The sequence below is a fragment of the Oreochromis niloticus genome, linkage group LG12 (genome assembly GCF_001858045.2).
Source record: "Oreochromis niloticus isolate F11D_XX linkage group LG12, O_niloticus_UMD_NMBU, whole genome shotgun sequence".
NCBI lineage: Eukaryota > Metazoa > Chordata > Actinopteri > Cichliformes > Cichlidae > Oreochromis > Oreochromis niloticus.
In genome coordinates, this window is record NC_031977.2 from 7318295 (window position 1) to 7336009 (window position 17715).

A 17715-nucleotide genomic window follows, 5' to 3' on the forward strand; every position below is an offset into this window, starting at 1 on the left:
ATTATGACAGCCTTGAAAAAAAAACATGTAAACCTTTCTATTTATTGGTCTGAAGTTATAGAGACGTTATTACACAAAAGGAGACCAGATATACCAACATGAGCTGAAAAAAGCTGCCTTGAACCCCTCAGAAGCAGGACTACTCTCACCACCACAGACACATTTTTGAGAACCTAGGCAATATGTCTTTATTGAATTGAAAGAAATTGGTCACCACTTTCTCTCTTAACCCATGTCCACTCTATGATGCCCTCACATTTTCTCCCCAGCTGCATTTTCGATGGCTGAAAGACTAGAACACATTGAATATTTACAGTTTTCCCTTTTTAGATCCTTGAGATGAGCCTTCACTGAGCAGAGGCCAGGACTCAGTGATCCTCGCTGCACTTGGAACCAGAATTAAATACAACTTGACCAAGAAATGAAGTCACTAAGAACAACACGTGTTTCACTTCAATTTTATTATTTATCGCGCAACATAAAACAATATTGTGGGTTGTTTTTTTATTCTTTTTTTCTTTTTTAACCACATACACTATGTATTCACATAATACACCATACAGCTACAAAGAGAGAGAGAGACTGAACAAAAACACTTTTTTTTCCTTTTTTTTTACATACTGCATCCTTGACATGAAAAATAAAGAACCAAGAACAATCCTCAAACTTAAAGGAATGTAGCTGCCAGTTGTGTTGGTTCACTTTCTTTTTCTTTCTTTTCCTTTTATTTAATTTTATGGGTCAGGGTCTCTATCCCAAATTTCAAGTGTGCGTTAAATTAGGACTGTGGGCCGTACACAGTTAGATGCAAATCTATGTGTGTTTATCTATGTGTGTCACAAACTATACAAAATTTAGAAGAAAGAGAGGGAGTGAGTAAAGGAAGTGCATCACTTGGGAGAGGAAGAGGGAGGCAGTACGCAATTTTTTTTTTGTTTTTTTTTTGTGTCGTTCAAATATCTTAGCATTCAGTTAACATGAACATGTACAACATACTCAAAAGATCATTTGAATAGCCTCTGGTACTTGCAAAGTACCAAATGTAAAACCCAGCTAACAGTCTTCATATAATATGATTCTATATCTCGTCCTATTTTAAATGAATTCAAGTACAGTATGGAATGAAGATTAATAGAGAATGTAATCAACAGTTTGAGTGCACCACCTGCCCTCAAAAAGAGATGTAAATTTGTAGCGTTGTAACAAAAGACTTTTCATAAAGTCAGCACCAGGGCAGCTTCCCTTCCTGTGAAACTGCTTTAATCAAAAGTATAGTTCTCTTGACATTCGAAGAGCTCAGAAAAATATTTGTGGTAATTATTTATCCCTCGCTTTTTTTTCCTTTTTTGTATTTTTTTTAACACAGTGAATTTTTAAGGTATAGCATCATAGCACCGACTGAACCGACTCACCCCCCAGGATCTCAGTACTTGTCCACTTGGGAGGTGGTGCCTCTCATGAGAACCATCTACCAAAGTTATGAAGCATTTAGAAATGTACAAAGTCACCAAGATATCATATGCACCATATCCTCAGCACCCTTTTGTTGTTTCGGTAATTGTTTGTGTTGTGTGTGTGTGTGTGTGTGTGTGTGTGTGACTAATATATGGGCAAGTCTTAAGCTCAATAAGTAAAATGGGTCTTGTTACTGTACTATCAAACTACTGTTAGACATGGCGTGGGTCATCTAATTATCATGGCAAATGAAAGATCTGCAGTCTTCCGCAGGGGAGATGTGATTTTTCTGCCACGTGCATACTTGGCTATTATAAAAGCTAGAGCGAATAATAATGATGAGACATCTAAGCAAGCAGGGCGGTGGTAACACAACTGACAAAGACTGCTGGGCAGTAACTCATTAAAACGTCACCCAATGTGTCACCTCAGACTGGCTCCGTGGCAGTCAGTATAGTTATAGGGGGTGTTTGATATTAAAAGAATAGTTCATTATTGAAAAACTTCTTATTCGCTCTCCTGTTGACACTCAGAAGACAAACTCTGTACTGTTCTAAAGTCTGTATGATAAATATGAAGCCGCAGCTATGAGACAGCTGAGATTAGCATAAAGACCGGGCACACAGGAAGCAACATAGGTGACAAAATCTGCCCGCCAGCAGCTTTAAAGCTCACTCTGTTTTCTTGTTGTTAGATTTTTTTTCTTTGCAGGGGAATGTGTACCAGACGGTTTCCAGGCTGCTAGCAGTGATTCTTTTTTATTTTTTATGAAATATCTGCTGGTGGTTTTGTTAGCCTGGGTTCTAACCCCCAGTAAAATCACAATGTGACAGTGGTGTTGACAAAGCTTACTTAACGTGTGTTAAAGAGGTTTAAAGTGCCGGCAGTTAGATTTTAGTTAGGCTAGCTGTTTCCCCATGTTTTCAGCCACTCTGCTAAGCTAAGCTAATCAGCTGCTTAAGTCAAGCTAGTAAACTAGCCAAGAGGTAACTCTTATCACGCTCATGGGAATGTGGGAATCACATTATTCCGATTTTGGTGTTTGTTTGTTTTTTTAAAAATATGATGCTGTCATGAATCTGTCACAGAGTTTGAGACTATTGTCAACAAAAATGAAAATCACAACAACTGAAAGCTGTCAAGCTAAAACTCTAAATTCCTACATTAGCACAACTGCAACACGGGGGATCTCTTATTTTCGCTTTACTGTTGCCAGTGAGTCAGCTGAGTGTGGTTTCATGTTACATAATTGGGCTGACTAAATCATTTTCAGAAATTTCTGGGGCTCTGTCAGTCGCATGCCGACAGGGGGTACAGTACTTAGGAAAGCAAAAACAGCAGAGTGACTAAGCACAGATTTGCACACAACACACTGGGGCCAAGTGTTGTTTACTGATGTTCAGGGCTGTCAGAGACTTCAGAAATACCCCCATGTCATTCGTGGTTTTGTTACTTTCCTCACAAGTTAAATAATCTTACCTAAATAGTTTGATATTTACATTTTTTATCTCTCTCTTGAGGAAATTAAAAAAAAAAAAGCTTCAAGTTGTCAATAATCGGCTCTTTCTGTGTCATTAAAATCAAGATTAAAAGTGCTTTTATAAATCTTTTCTTCTTTATGTACAATTTGTATTAGCTATATAAAAAATGATGAAAAAAACAATAACATCAAAGACAATCATTATCATTATCACCATGTAGTAATAAATAAGAGTAAAAAAAAAAAAAAAGCAGGTTAAAATGAGTGTGGAGATCTAGAGCACACAAAGGGACATGCATGATTCTCTGCCCTCAGTAGCAAGTCGTGATTGTGACCAGTGTCTCTACAGCGTGAGGTAGAGAGCTGGAGAAAATCGGGAGAGGTAACAGGGTCTTTCACAGATGACCAGGGCCTTGGCCCAAACGACCGCCCAGCAGCTGGGAGTCGGCTTGCATCAGCAGTCTCTCATTTTCATTTCTGACACATGTTGCAGGTGAACCATGTGACCACAAAGGGAAATAAAAACGAGCGATTTACGGACTCTCGCCAGGCTATCAAATAGTCTCTCTCTTTGGCTCTTTTCAGACACACTCGCACGCAAAGTGAGAGATTCATCAATCTGATGCGCTCGCGTTCGGCGCCAAACCCTGGAAGCTACAGAAATTTTCTACGGTTTCCCTTTTATCTCTCAGTACTATTTTCTCTGTGAAAAGCACTGCTAAATGGGTTACCAAGAAATGCAGTGAATGACTGTGCTTTCTCTGCCCTGTACAGTGTACTTTTCTTTTTGTTTGAGACAAAAATCACTACATGCCACAACAAACTGCAAAAAAAAATAAAAATAAAATAAAAACTCCTCTAAAGGAAACCAGTTTTTGAGCCCAATGCGGAGCTGAACCACACGGTGGCCATTTTGATTGGCTGGCTCTGCGGTGACAAGGTGCCTGCGGAAGGACACGCCTCGCTCTGCTCAAAGATGACAGCACCATGCAGAGAAAGGAGTGGGCCCTTCACAGTAAATCAAGTGTAATAGGAGAGCACCAGAGTGTGTGTATGAGCACCAAAAGCACTGCTGTCCCAACACTGTTTCCTGCTGCTCTAACCCACGAAGGGTTTCCCGTTCACATCTGTGGCACATTTGTAATGTCAGCTTTGCCTTCAGCTGTTTTATCAAGTCCAATCTATGGTCAGCAAGCAGGGTGGAGAGCCCCCTCTAGTGGCCATGGATGGTTAAAGCAACAATGAGACAAGGCTGCCATCTAAATGAATCCCAAGTGCTTATAGGTTTGTTTGTACACACCACTTTGAAACAGCAGTCGACGCTGCCCTCTAGAGTTTACACTTGGAAGTGCTCACTCCTACTTGAATGTTATAGGAAGATAAAAGAGTGCCACCTGCTCCGTCTCTCTATGTGGGGATAGCAGATCTGGGTTAAATGGCTTGCACAAATAGTATCGCTTGTTTTGGCCTCTGTGGAGCACCGGGTATGAGAACTTCAGCTCTCCGCACAGAGCAGAGGAAAGCATCCGTGAGATAACTCGTTAGGGCTTTTCCCTAGCGCGACACAAGTTCTGCACCTTTGTGTTAAAAGCAGTAAATCCCAGTGTTCTGGTATCCCACCTGGGCCGAAACACAAATGTTTAGTTGCAAATACTACTTGAGCCGAATTTGAGTTAGAGCACCTAAATACAGCATCGAGTGCCATGAAGAGTAGCGGAATGAAAATCGATCAGAGCAGGAAGCTGAGCACCAGTCAGAAGCTAGAAGGGAGAGTAGGAGGAGCGCATCATCTCATCATCACGACAAGGCAAGCTGCAAAGGTTTCTCGCAGTAATGCTTAAGAGTTATTCTGAGCCTGGGGACTATTTTCTTCCTTCAGCATGACACTTGAAACCAATTGCTGCGCTTTTTCTAAGTACCTGGAGCAAAAGGGCTTTGGTGATTTCCCTCCTTACTGTTATCTTTTTTAATATTTGTGTAGATGGTTGTTTGTTATAATAAAAAAAACATACTGTCAGTGGCGTATTTGACAGTGGTGATGCTGGTACTGATTGATTAAAAATCAAAAAAGCTTTTGATCACGATCTTCATAATGGTGATTATCGGGATTATTCATTAAAAAGGCCCAGAAATGGCTTTATAAACTAAAAGAAATGATTGTGGTTACTATATTGTTGATTTTTCTGCCGTATCAGGGAGATAATGGCTCCTCCTCATCTAAATACAGCTTTAAGATTGATAAGAACAAAGAAAGTCAAATGGGGGGGAAAGGGTGCATGTTTTCCAAACATGGAAAAAGCAAGTGTCCAAGTCTGTCAAACTCAGACTGATTGATTTAACAAAAATATAAAACCAAAACAAAACAGATCACCTTATTAATAATAACATTAATGAAAAGAGCAATAAAAAAAACAAGTCTTCATCATAATAATACCTGTAATAACAACATTGACAGTAACAATCATAATAATATTGATAATAATAGCAATAATTAGAATCATTAAAATTCTATAAACAAGAAAAAGCAATGGAGTTCCTCTCCGGGGAAAAGAGAGGAAGAGCACCACAGGCAGTGTGTCTGAAGCCCAAACCACTGCCTGACATGAGGTAAAAAACAATAAAAATGTCCCCCTCCTCCAAGTGGACTGTAGAGGGAGGCAGGATGGAGGGATGCCAGACTGCGGGACGGCTGAGAGACATTGATTCTGCTCAGTGCTCTCTCTCCAGCCCTCCACTGCACCACTCTGTAGCTATCAGTCACTCTGTGTCTATGTGTCCTCACACAAAGTGGCTGTAGGGCCCAGTGACGACGGTGGAGGCATAGGGAGACACGGTAACCGTAGAGGTGGTGTAGAACGTGGGGGCTAACCGCGTCACCGGCCCCTCCTTCTTGTCTTTAGATTGTCCAGGTCCTGGACTAGCGCCTGCCGCCGTAGCGCCCCACTTGCGTTTCTTCCCGAGTGTCTTGATATCCTCCTGGGAGAGGCCAAGGAGAGCCGCTTCCTGCTGCCTCTGCAGTGCTCGCTCTGCCAGCAGCTTCATTTTGGCCTCCCACAGAGCCAGGCCATGCATGGGCTGGTTGAGGTTCTTGTGCTGGTAGAAGACCAGGGAGATGCGGGAGGGGTGGGAGCGGTCAGGCTTTTTGAGTGGAGTGGTAGCGTGTAGTTCCCGACGAGCACATTCGATTAGGATGGAGCCGTGGGCTGGTGCCACTGCTACCCCGCCAATGTAAGGGTCCAGGAAGTTGTGCTCACTATCAGACCAGACCTCATCCTCCTCATCTTCGCAATTCTTGGTGCTCTCAACGTCGCTCTCTGCTCGGCTGGGCGTGTAGCAGGCCTGATCTGATTGCTGCAGGGCATCGGGGAAGAGGCGACCCTCTGGAGCAGGGGAAGGGGTGTTACTTGCCACAGAACCTCCAAAAGATTTCCAGGCCTTTTCCTGGGGCCCAACCGGAGTGGAACACCGACTTTCTCCAGTCTTGGACCAGATCTTGTCGGGATAGGCCCCTGCAGGATTGCTGTGCTTCATACCAGGGCTATAAGGCCCCATGCCCCATGTTTGCGGCTGTGGGCTAGCAACGGGGCTCACCCAGTGCCTGGGGGTGCCTGGACGTGGGGTACTTGGCCGTGGTGTAAGTGGGCCTGAGTGAGAGACACCGGGCTGTGGGGTAACCGAGTGAGGGGTGCTTGGGCGGGGAGTGCCAGGACGTGGGGAAGCTTGATGTATGTTACCTTGGACCACTGTGCCTAGCTGAGGGGATGGAGATGGAGAGGGAGGTACCTGGAGTGACGGTGATGGGGCAGGGGAAGCCCTCATAGTGTTTAAGCCAAGGAAGGATGACCACTGCTGCGGGTAAGGAGAGGCCTGCCGCTGCTGGAGATGCTGGTGAAACTGCTGCTGTTTTTCTGATGAGGCCTCGGAACTTTGTTTATGCTTCTGATGGGCATCCCAAGTGGTGGGAATAAAACTTCCATTAAGCTTGTGCCCAGACCAGGTCACAGGTTGCGGGGTGCTTCTTGATGTGTTGGCTCCGACCTGGTTCGGCAGCGTGCCTTCATAGACTGGCACATCCATAGGCTCCTGTTTGATGACCGGCGTGCCTCTGTTGGAGGACTCAGAGGAGGCAGAGGAAGGACGGGATTGGCTATAAACTGGGGCCTGGGTGTAAGTCGTGTGGTTTGGTTGGTTGGCTTGCTCCGCTTGGCTGGAGCAGGAAAGGGCCACCCTGGACTGAAAGTTTTGAATGTCAGGCTTCTGATCTACCTGGACAGCTTTACAGCCAGCTCTGGGCAAAGAGCCATTTCGACCCTCGTAGGTCCTCAGTACAGGGGGGAAAAGTGTATTGGGTGAGCACCTGTAGTAGGCATAATCCATTGGGGGCAAACTGGTGTGGAAACCATTTACTGTATCAGGTGCAGAGGGCTGGCCAGTTGTGGGGAGGCCTCCCCTTGCATAGTAGACAGGGTTTGTATACATGGGATTTACTGGGTCTACTGCTTGCACAGAATATCCATCTATCGATCCGTTTAAGGGATCCTTTTTGATGTTGGGCTTCACCTCTTGTTTTATAATTGCTGTTTGTTTGACACAAAAGAAAAGTAAGGAAAACAGGTTACAAACAAGTCAAAATCTTAAAGTATTTCAGTTTTTACGATCCGGTAGATGATAACAGGTAAACGCAAAGGACATTTTTAGTTACTTAGATCTAAAACAGTAACTAACCTTTATTGCCTTGGGGTTGAGGGGAACTGCTAACGCAGACCTCGGCTTTGATCCCCGTCTTCTCCGGCGTCTCCCCTGCCTGCTGGATGAGCTTATTTTTCTTCTTCTCTGAGGCAGCCTTCTTTGCCTCCAGTCGGCGCTGTCGGCATGACTTGGCAGGTTCGGGCAACTTGCGCACCTCACGGCGGAAAGCGTTAAGCACCTGGATAGCTCCCGTCTCCATCTTGCGGCGCTGGGCCTCCTCACTGCCAAACTCATCTGTCGGGGACACCGTGTAAAGAGGCAACACGTGGAGCTGCTCGTCCTCTGGGATTTCTCCTACTGTTCGGTTGTCCTCCTTTGTCAAAGTACACACCTGGCAGAGCGCGGCACAGAGTGTGTGATAAAACAGCCGCACTTTTTATGTAGCATTTTCAGCTCATGAACAAAGAACAATGTAGCCATCATTCAGTGCAAAAAAAGAGAAAGGTTTAATGATCTTACCACTGTGCATCCATTGTACAGGTTGTGCTGGTCCTTATGAGCGTGAGCACAAAAGTCCATGCAAGCAGTGATTCCAGAGAATGGACGGCCTTCCTTCAAGCCCAGCCTGCAATCAGGAGCTTTGGACTCTGTCTGGCACTGAAGTAAAGGACAGAGATAGCATTAAACCAGCTATAGGAAGGGACTAATTTCTGCATTCTTAAAATACACAGAAACACAACACTTAAGATTCCTTCTTTTCTCAAAGCCAAGTCCTCACAGGTGTACTAAATGATAAGGTAGTAATGCATGCAAGTTGTTTTTGTGTCTTTAGAAAAATCTCCTGCTGAGATCTTCTTTCCTGTGTTGGTTTGCTAATAGACGTGCCTGTACAACACACCTGGTTACTGTAGGCTTGTGGTGCTAGTCGCTTGTACACAGGAGCCACCTCAGTTGCCAGATGCTGGAAGTTATCCCTGAGTTTTTCCTCCTGATGACGAAAACATGGATCACAGGTCAGACAAAACACTATAAAGTGGTATCTTAAAATTTACAGATACTATTCTGAAAAGAACAAGAAGAGAAAAGAATTTTGAAATAAAAAAATAATATTAATCTTCTCATTTGCATATATATGTACATATACAATGCTTGATGAGTACCTCTTCAGGGTGTTCTCCCTGTAACCTGAACTTTCGCGGCATTTTGCTTCGGGCATACTTGCAGCCGTTAAAGTACATACTCCATGAGCAACCAAAAGAGAAGGAAGCACCACAAGTTTCAGGATCCTTGCCTTGACAGGCACAAGTACGGCTGCAGGGGGAGACAGAGAGCACACTGAGCTTCATTCATAGAAGACGTGCAGTCTGGCATGTTTTACTACCTCGTGTGCACCACTGTAATTGAGAGTGTTAGCAAGACAGTTGGTTTCATTTGAAGCAATGAATGTTGAATGGTGTTACAGCAGATCATCTTAGACTTAAGCCAAACATTTTAATAATGTCTGGTTTTTTAGTATTGCTTTATATGTCAAAGTTTCTGTATGTATGTTACATACATATTGGGGGGAAACACAAAGGCAGCTTCAGTGCTTACATAGAGGATAGAAGCAAGACTTATTTCTCCATCCCAGATGGTGAGTGGTTCACATATCTAAGCCACCAGACACGGGGGTGTGTTAACATTTACTCATGGTTAGCTGAAGGGCTGGGTACTAGGTGAACAGTATAACACAGAACAAAATGTACACATTTCATTTTTGTCGAAATTTTTGTCTTAAAATTCACTTTTATGTCATGAATATGAACTTTGGACAAATTTGATCCAGTCAGGATATTTTCCACAGTTCTCCACTGCTTCTGACTTATTCCCACTACTGGAAATACAAATACAACAATAGTAAGGAAGCATTCTGAACATGCAAAGAGGCTGGACACATGACTGACTAGCAGTGAATGTAATGAACAATAACCTGTGCTTTCCCACATGGGTGAAATCCAACACCACTCTGACTTTGTACTAGAGAGTTGGCAGGTTTAAGACAGGCTAATGTCTAATCGGACTGAGTCAGACATTACTGTTGTCACACGCACTTCTGTCTAAGGATGTTTATAAATGTTCAGGACAACCATGTGTGGCATGTGTGAAAAAGATACCCAGAGTTTAAACAGTATATCAATAATCAATATATTCAAAAGTGCATCCATTTGCTGACAGACATCCTGACTCTGTCTTTACATATTCACATGAAAAACTAGCCATCCCCTACTCACTCCTCATTGAGGCCACAGCGTCGGCTGGTGGGGTTGCCATATTTGGTGAGCGTGTCTGTGACCTCTCTGTACAGTTTGTCAGCCAGGGCTCTCGGTACACCTTCCCAGGCTATAATGACGACGATGATGACAGCATTGGCACAGTGATGGCCTGCACGTTGCCTCACCAGACACAGCAGCTTCTCTTTCTCGCTGCCTCTACGGATCACCTGACAGGAAACAAAGCTTGTGAGCTTTTACTCGCACAGAAAAATCCAATGCTAATGAAGTCAAATACAATTTCAGTCAATTAATAGGATGTTCCAAGAGCTCCTTGTAGTTCCTGCATTTGGCCAGCAGATGTCCAGCACACCCATATATTTTGATAAACTGACACAGCCAGACATATTTGAGGGTTACATTTTATTTAAGAAGGATATTTACTCCTTGAACTAAAGTCTGACCCACTTCTGTGACTGAATACCAGTTCTTTTAGTCGGCTCCCCTAGCTTCCTTGTCTTTCTGTCACAAAACACACCCACACAGTCACCCTCCCTCAGTAGGGTGGTTGTTTTGAATCCATAAAGTCATTAGCAGGATGTGTCAGGGGTGACACAGGAGAGGAGGCCAGGCAGTTGTCACAGAGTGAGACGTCCTACTGATTTGCTCACTGTGGATGACAACTCGCCCGTGTGTCTCCCCAGGGCCCCTCACTATACAAACACACACACACACAAGCCACATAAATTGCTTGTTGACAGGCTGTCAGTCTTGTCAGGTGGGATAAACACTGAAAAAAAAAAACCTCACTCTCACTTTTTTAAAATCTTTCACTTGAACTGACACAAATGTTAGCACCCAGTCAGCCTCTCTTTACTCTTAGGGCCTTGGTTGGTCAAAGCCCATTGGTCGCTTTGTGCACTGCTGGAGATATCATCGGAAAGCGGCACAGGTACCTGCTGCAGTATTCTCCCGAACAATAGGCATCGCCACTTAGACAGTCCCTCCACATCAGCGCTGATACAGGAGAAGACGAAGGCAAAACTGGAAACAAAACCTCATCTTTTCAAACTGCTGCAGCATATCCCACTGTATAATCTATGCACCGCTGAGCTTCTGTATTCATCATTGAAACCGAGGTAAAAATGACACGATTGTACATGCGTGTCATCAACCTGGTTGCAGCTATAGCACCATGTAACAAGAGTCAAGAGGTGCACGACAGCAGCTAGGGCGTCAACTCTTTTTGACCGGTGCTGTTCACCAGATACCAGGCAGAGGGTATAACGGGCTCTTTAGTGGAACATTCATTTATAAAATTAACATCCTCTTTACTGAGGCTTGAATCAAGCGAGCAGTAAACATCTTATAGGCTCCAACTCAAGACTTTGCTCCCCTGGCTGTTAGAAATAAAGCAGATGTAAGGCACTTAGCACTGGCTTCACTTTTCAGATCCAAAAGCTATGATATGTTCCTCCTTTATATACAGTGTAGAGACATATATCTCAACACTATTACTTACTGTCTGTTGTAGGCATGTGTGTTGGAAGTTATCCAGTATTTTCCAAAACCACATGTTGGATGTGCTGTGATGCTACTTACCCACTTAGCAATAGGACATCCGTGGGAACTCTTTCCCTCTTTGCCTGTGTAAACCACCTTCTCAATCCGGATGGCTTCCCCCTTCTCTCCAAACCTGCACACAGAAAGAAGCAATTCACTGTTTTACTGCATGCCTGACTTTAGTGTTGTGACACAAAAACCTGACACTCTCAATGTCCTACATATAAAAACACACTGCAGTCATTTCTATGTTTTGGTGTCCTGAGAGAAACCAAACCAACCGCAAGGAACTGGGGCATTTAAATACTGAACCTTTACAGCTTCATGTTTTGCTACAGGGGACTTGTTATGCTCATTTCCAGCTCCATGTAAGTAGAAAAGCTTTGCACATTTCAAAATACTCCTTGTTTATCTCAAGTCAGACTTGGTGAAGACCCCCAAATTCATTCACTGTCTGGAACAAACTGTTCATCTTCCTTTAAGCCAGCTTTATTTTGAATAGCTACCGTCTCACAAACAGAAGGCCTAAATCTCAGGTGGGTGTGGCGTTCATGCAGCCAGTTCTCTGTACCTGTGTGATGGTCATATTCAGGATATCCACTCTCACTGACATCACACAGATCCAAAAGTAGAAAAATAGTGTGAAAAGGAGCATTTAGAGAAGCGTGAAAGCCTGAACCTTCAAAAAGAAATTGCATATTCTGACCCTATTCTTTGAATTTTACAGAACTGACTGTAACAGCAAGCAAGGAAGGTCACCTTTAAGAGCTATACTCAAACCCCCCAAAAGACTACACACATGTAGTTAGGTGCAGGTACAGTTTCTAAAGGTACTGTGTTTCAAAAAATGTTGTAAAACTGGGAAAACTTTCCAGTTTTTCCATGTTTTCAAAAACCAAGGAAAAGTGTGACATTACTGATTAAGAGAGCAGAAAAATATGCTGGCCAAATGCTATTGGTACCAAAACACAATAACTATGGACAATGAATGGCTACTCAGTAGCCGTTCCAACAGCACCTGATCAGTAACAGGAGATTTCAGATTTCCGCTGAGGGATATTAATCAAGGGTTTCTTATTGCCATAAGTGACTTCATCAACAGTGGTTCTTAGTCTTTCTTCCAACTGTTCGTTTTGCCTTTCTCATTTTTCTCTGCCTCTAAGTAGTCTGAGGGAGTCGCATTAAATGTCAATCCTGACAAAAACAGGTCAACTTGATTAGGAGTGTGTGTTCACAGTCCTCTGCTGAGATTCACACAAGCATGGCAGAGTAAATCTGATCCCTTAGCTTCCAAAACAACTCCGGCCAAAAGGACTTCTCTTGGAGATATGTCTGTGCTGATAGTAGCTTGAATGCATTAGCCATTGTACACAAACATTTCTGTTTGTTTTTGTGTCCTAACGGTGCATGGTGTGTATTTCTGCAGGTCTGTTTGTAGTTGCACAGGAGGAGAGAGGGGGTCAGAGGTTGCACCGGGGCGCGGGTATGTCATTGGGGCTTGTCAGATGTTTGTTCACAGATCATATCAGGTCTCCTGTCAGCCAGATACCTGCCATTGTGAAAACCTCAGCCTTGAGCAGATTTGGCATGGCAGTGAATACGCCGTGCACCTCCTGAATAGGAATCACCCTGAGGTGGCTGAGAAAGTGGGAGGGGATTAGGCTCTGTCACCACAGGGGTGGCTGGCTGGGGTGAGGGGTAGGTCAAAGGACTATAGGGGCTTAACATCTTGCGTCATCTCTCAAACAACAAAAAGTGGACTCTGGTTGAACACCCCCTCCGCTCACTTACTCAAGCTGCGCTCTCTGGGAGCTAATGACTCATTGGCCCTACAGAAATCCAGCCTCTCAATGAATAGCAACCACTACAGCATTCAGCATTGTGAAAATGAAGCTTAACACAAGTGAAAGATCTGGTAAAAAAAAAAAAGGTTAAAGTGTGTTTACATTCTGCAGAGAAAAATATTCATTAATTCAACCTTGAAAAGAGCTGTTTCGTGGCATGTTTCTGCAAGATAACCCAACAGCAATTTCATTACTGAGGCTGCAGCTGCACTTTGCTTATTAAGGGTTCTATACATGAGATTACAGCAGCAAGCAATTATTTGTGGTGTAAAGATCAAGTGGAGTAATGGTGTTTCTATCAGAAAAGGAAGTCACACTTCCTCCGTGTGTTGCAATTTGAGCTTCTCTTTTCAGTGGTTAGGTAGCCGGTCTGGCTGCACATGATGCCCCCTCCCTTTAATGGGCTCATTATGCTCGCCACCCAGCCTCTTGCGAATGGTACCGAACACAAAAAGCGCCATCAAGTCCTCTGGCATAAGCTGCACTTTAGTGTCATTTTGGTTTCAGCCGGTCAAGCACTCGTCAGCTTTTGCAATATTCCCCAAGTTGAAGACACAAGTGCACGATCATGTCAGTTTTGACCTCCAATTCAGTGATCTATCAGTATAGTAGAGTTATAGAGATTCAGAGATTATACAGTCTGAGGCTTTCTGGAAAAACTTTGCCTTTGTTTTCACTTCTTCTACCCATACACCTGACATAGAGGTTTGGTATGAGTGTCACTATCGCTCAGGAGAACACTGCAGCGAGTACTCGGACCCTCAGTACTGGTATAAATGGTATGTTTGGAGACTTTGCTGTTTGTGTGCAATACTGCCAATCCGGTGGGTATAATGGGCCCATAAAGGTGTTCTACCTTCCCATCCTCCCTGCATTTATAAAGGGAATACGAGTATTTCAAATCACATTACTTTGCTCTCTAAAATGCCCTTTAAAAATGAAAGCATTTAGAAAAAAAGATCTCTAATAATGTTATTTACCTAATTTATATGCACATCTACACATATACAATCTATTTATATAGATGCACATGTGACAACATATTTATTTTATCTTTAATTTGTGAAATTTCTTGTTAAATTTTATGTTTCACACAAACCAAACTCATTTTTATATCTACATTATTGAAAAATAAGTTTACCCATCTCTCTGTCTCCCCTCACTGCTTCTCTGTTCATTTTTTCCTCCATATTTTATTGTATTTTGTCATCAGTTGTTCTTCCTTCTGTGTTCTTCCCATTCTCAGCTGTCATCTGCTGCTAATCCTGTGCCTTTTGCTCTGCCTGTGATATGCTGATGATGCTGATATTTCCTGTTCCTCCTACTAGATTCTAGGTCACAGATTCCCTAAGGACAAAATGTGAGGAGGAGGACTCGAGAAGAGAAGAGAAGAGAAGAGAAGAGAAGAGAAGAGAAGAGAAGAGAAGAGAATATACCTTGTCTCCATCAGGGTTCGTATAGAGGCCACAGTAGGTCCAGATCCCAGGTGATTGTAGTAGGGCCCTTCATCTTTCTCAATTATGTGCTCTGGGGGAGGAAAATAGACAGTACAGAGTAAGAACGCAACATTTTATCTGAAAAACTAATACAAACTGTGGCAGCAATTGACAATAAACACTGGATTACAGTGTATCAGTGATTCCACTACAGCATGAATTCAACACAGAATCAGAATAAGATTGGGTAATATAGTCACTGCTGTTCAAGTCTATAGCTTTGATGGCAATGTCCCCTAACATCAGCCTATTTAAAACAGTTTCTCTTTTGAATTTGAATCTTTAGTTTTATAAACATTTTTGCCCTTCACATTGACCAAAACATTTACATCTAAGCCCCAATTCCTAATGAACAAACTCTTGGATCTGAGTGTCACCTAAATTGCACACAGAGAAGACTTGAAAAGTACAGCTTGGCTTTGCATGTTCTCACATGTTGTAGTGTTTTGTAAAAGGACAAAGGTACAGCGGATGTGCTTTGATGTATTTCTGGCCAAACTCAAAGATATTTTCTTTGTAGGTAAAGCCAGATCTTCTACGAGAAGCATGTGAAAGTAGAGCTCATTGCGACATCCAGTTCAAACACACGTTCACACACATGAGCACACACTCATATTTTCTCTAATCATACAAAGTAGCCTGTCACTGTAGGGAGTGGTGTGGGGAGCAAAACATGGTGAAGCAGAAGCTTTTTGAGGTAGTGTGTGATTCAGTATGTAGGGATGTTTAGAGGGAGTGTCAGTGTGTGTGTTTTGTGTACATCTGAGGTGATGTTGTACATGAGTATGTGCGAGCATTTGACCATTCCCCTGCACAAGACCTATGGTTTTAAACCACACTCTGTGACTTCAGTGTTACATTTTCTATGAGATACTGTGCAGATTAATGGTATGATAGCCTCGAGGAATTTCGCATTGCCCAGCTGTATCACCTAACTGTGTGTTGTTAAACTAACATTGTGTTGTTTTTGCTCTTGTATCATTTCTAAAGTACAACTGTGGATGCCAACATTACAAAAAATGCTCTTAATGCGCTCCACACTATCAGATGATTATCTGAAATGTAGTCTTCCACTCTGTGTGTGTGTGTGTATGTGTGTGTGTGTGTGTGTATGTGTGTGTGGTTGTGTCTGGTCCAGAGGCAACATGAGGTCACATTCTGCTGCTGGTGAAAGGAGGCTCCAGGGCGTGGTTCATGGCAGGAAATGGAGTAGTCATAGTCCATTTATGTGCAAAGAAAAAAAAAAGTGTGTGTGTGTGTGTGTGTGTGTGTGTGTGTGTATATACTGTATCCTGTCGATGTTAAAAGCAACCCATTCCTATGCAGTGTTATGCTATACTGCTTAAAAAAGGAAATGTGTAACCAAATTATGAAGGCTTGTTGTTTGTTGCTCTATACCCCTAGTAACACCACATGGTTAGCAAGTGTGTGTCATTGACGGTGCTCTTCCCACTGCTGTGCACTCCTTTTAGTGCTCAGATGCAACACAATTTCATAGACCAGGCCTTAATCCATCCCAAATCCACACCCAGCAAACTGACAGCTGAATAACTGTCAGTTTACCCGTTTTCTCCACATCTAGTCTTGGTTGTAAAACAACTCGTCCGACCAGCCAACCAACCCCTGGATACACTTCTTGGGCTTTCTGAGTCAGTCACACAACAGGTTTAAAAGGCTGTGCGATGGCTGTGACCATCCAGACACATGCAATACAAAAGATTCCATAAATTACACATAAACATATTTATATTTGTTTGAAAAATGGTAAATGGTAAATGGCCTGTATTTGTATAGCGCTTTACTAGTCCCTAAGGACCCCAAAGCGCTTTACACATCCAGTCATCCACCCATTCATGCACACATTCACACACTGGTGATGGCAAGCTACGTTGTAGCCACAGCCACCCTGGGGCGCACTGACAGAAAAATGGGAGTCCTAAAACTAGTCTGTGTACATGGAGTGACTGTTGTGTGGCCGGTCGATCACAATCATTTCTTAATAAAAGTTGTCAATCAAATGTTGCAGTAAAAAAAAAGCTTTCTGTATTATGCTTATATCAAAAACAAGATTTTTTTTGCCTTGTCAGAGAGACTGGCTGGAAATGCTGTTGTAGGTGGAAACAGTGACAACATCTATCTGTCTATGGTATAGTTTTGCCATCATACAGTGACCAATGTTGACTGGGAGATAAAATCAATGTGGGCAACTGGTACACAGTAACTCCAAGAAACAGGTTGTCGTTTCTCAGTAGCCTCTCTGAGAACACAGTCTCTCGTTATTTGGTATGTGTGTCGAGTTAATAAACTATTAACCACATTAGCTAACGCAGCAATATTCAGATTTACTGAGTTATTAATTAATGACTTAGTGAGACACTATGCATTAGAATAATGTGAGTGTAGTCTAACAAATTAAATCTCCAGCATATAATGTCTTTAAATGTAACATTTCAACTGTAGGACCACCTACTTGGTTGTAAATAAATAGGCTTCGCTAAACAGGGTTCCAAACTATGGGACTGAACTCCATTCTGTCTAACAAAGGCTGTGTTCTGCTTGCCTGCAAGACCCAAACCCACACAAAAGAGTCCTTCTGCCACCAGTGCTATTGTTCCTGCCTGTTGCCTTTATTGCCCCACACTGTCACAGTCTAGATGGTCACTACCACACACCCTGGCAACTTACACATTCTTTCTTAGCTGCAACCAACAAGCAACCAGAAAGAACTGGGGTGGGAAAGGGGTGAAAAAATCTAAAAGTCAATCTGTTTAGATCAATAAGCAAAGTGAAATGCTTACAATGGCTAAAAATAGACTGATTATTTTTTAGTGGAAGAATAAAACATTTCCAAAGACAACAAAATGTGCTCAAATTGACAAAGACTCAAATTGATCTCTAGTCAGAGATTAATAAGTAATGTTTGCATAAGACTGATTATT

At 42.8% G+C, this 17715-nt stretch overlaps 1 protein-coding gene across 4 annotated transcripts in view; it reads right to left on the minus strand.

Annotated features, from left to right (window-relative positions):
• Positions 1-444: 444 nt before the first annotated feature.
• tet3 (tet methylcytosine dioxygenase 3) overlaps positions 445-17715 on the minus strand; it is a 36262-nt gene continuing 18991 nt past the window's right edge. For all 4 annotated transcript variants that reach the window (XM_025896903.1, XM_005472976.4, XM_019365521.2 and 1 more), the window contains 8 exons: positions 14717-14807; positions 11476-11569; positions 9895-10103; positions 8785-8935; positions 8523-8612; positions 8144-8281; positions 7661-8015; positions 445-7512 (listed from right to left, as the gene is read on the minus strand). In XM_025896903.1, coding sequence (XP_025752688.1) covers positions 5714-7512; positions 7661-8015; positions 8144-8281; positions 8523-8612; positions 8785-8935; positions 9895-10103; positions 11476-11569; positions 14717-14807 — 2927 coding nt within the window. In that variant the 3' untranslated portion in view covers positions 445-5713. The remainder of the gene's footprint in view (positions 7513-7660; positions 8016-8143; positions 8282-8522; positions 8613-8784; positions 8936-9894; positions 10104-11475; positions 11570-14716; positions 14808-17715) is intronic.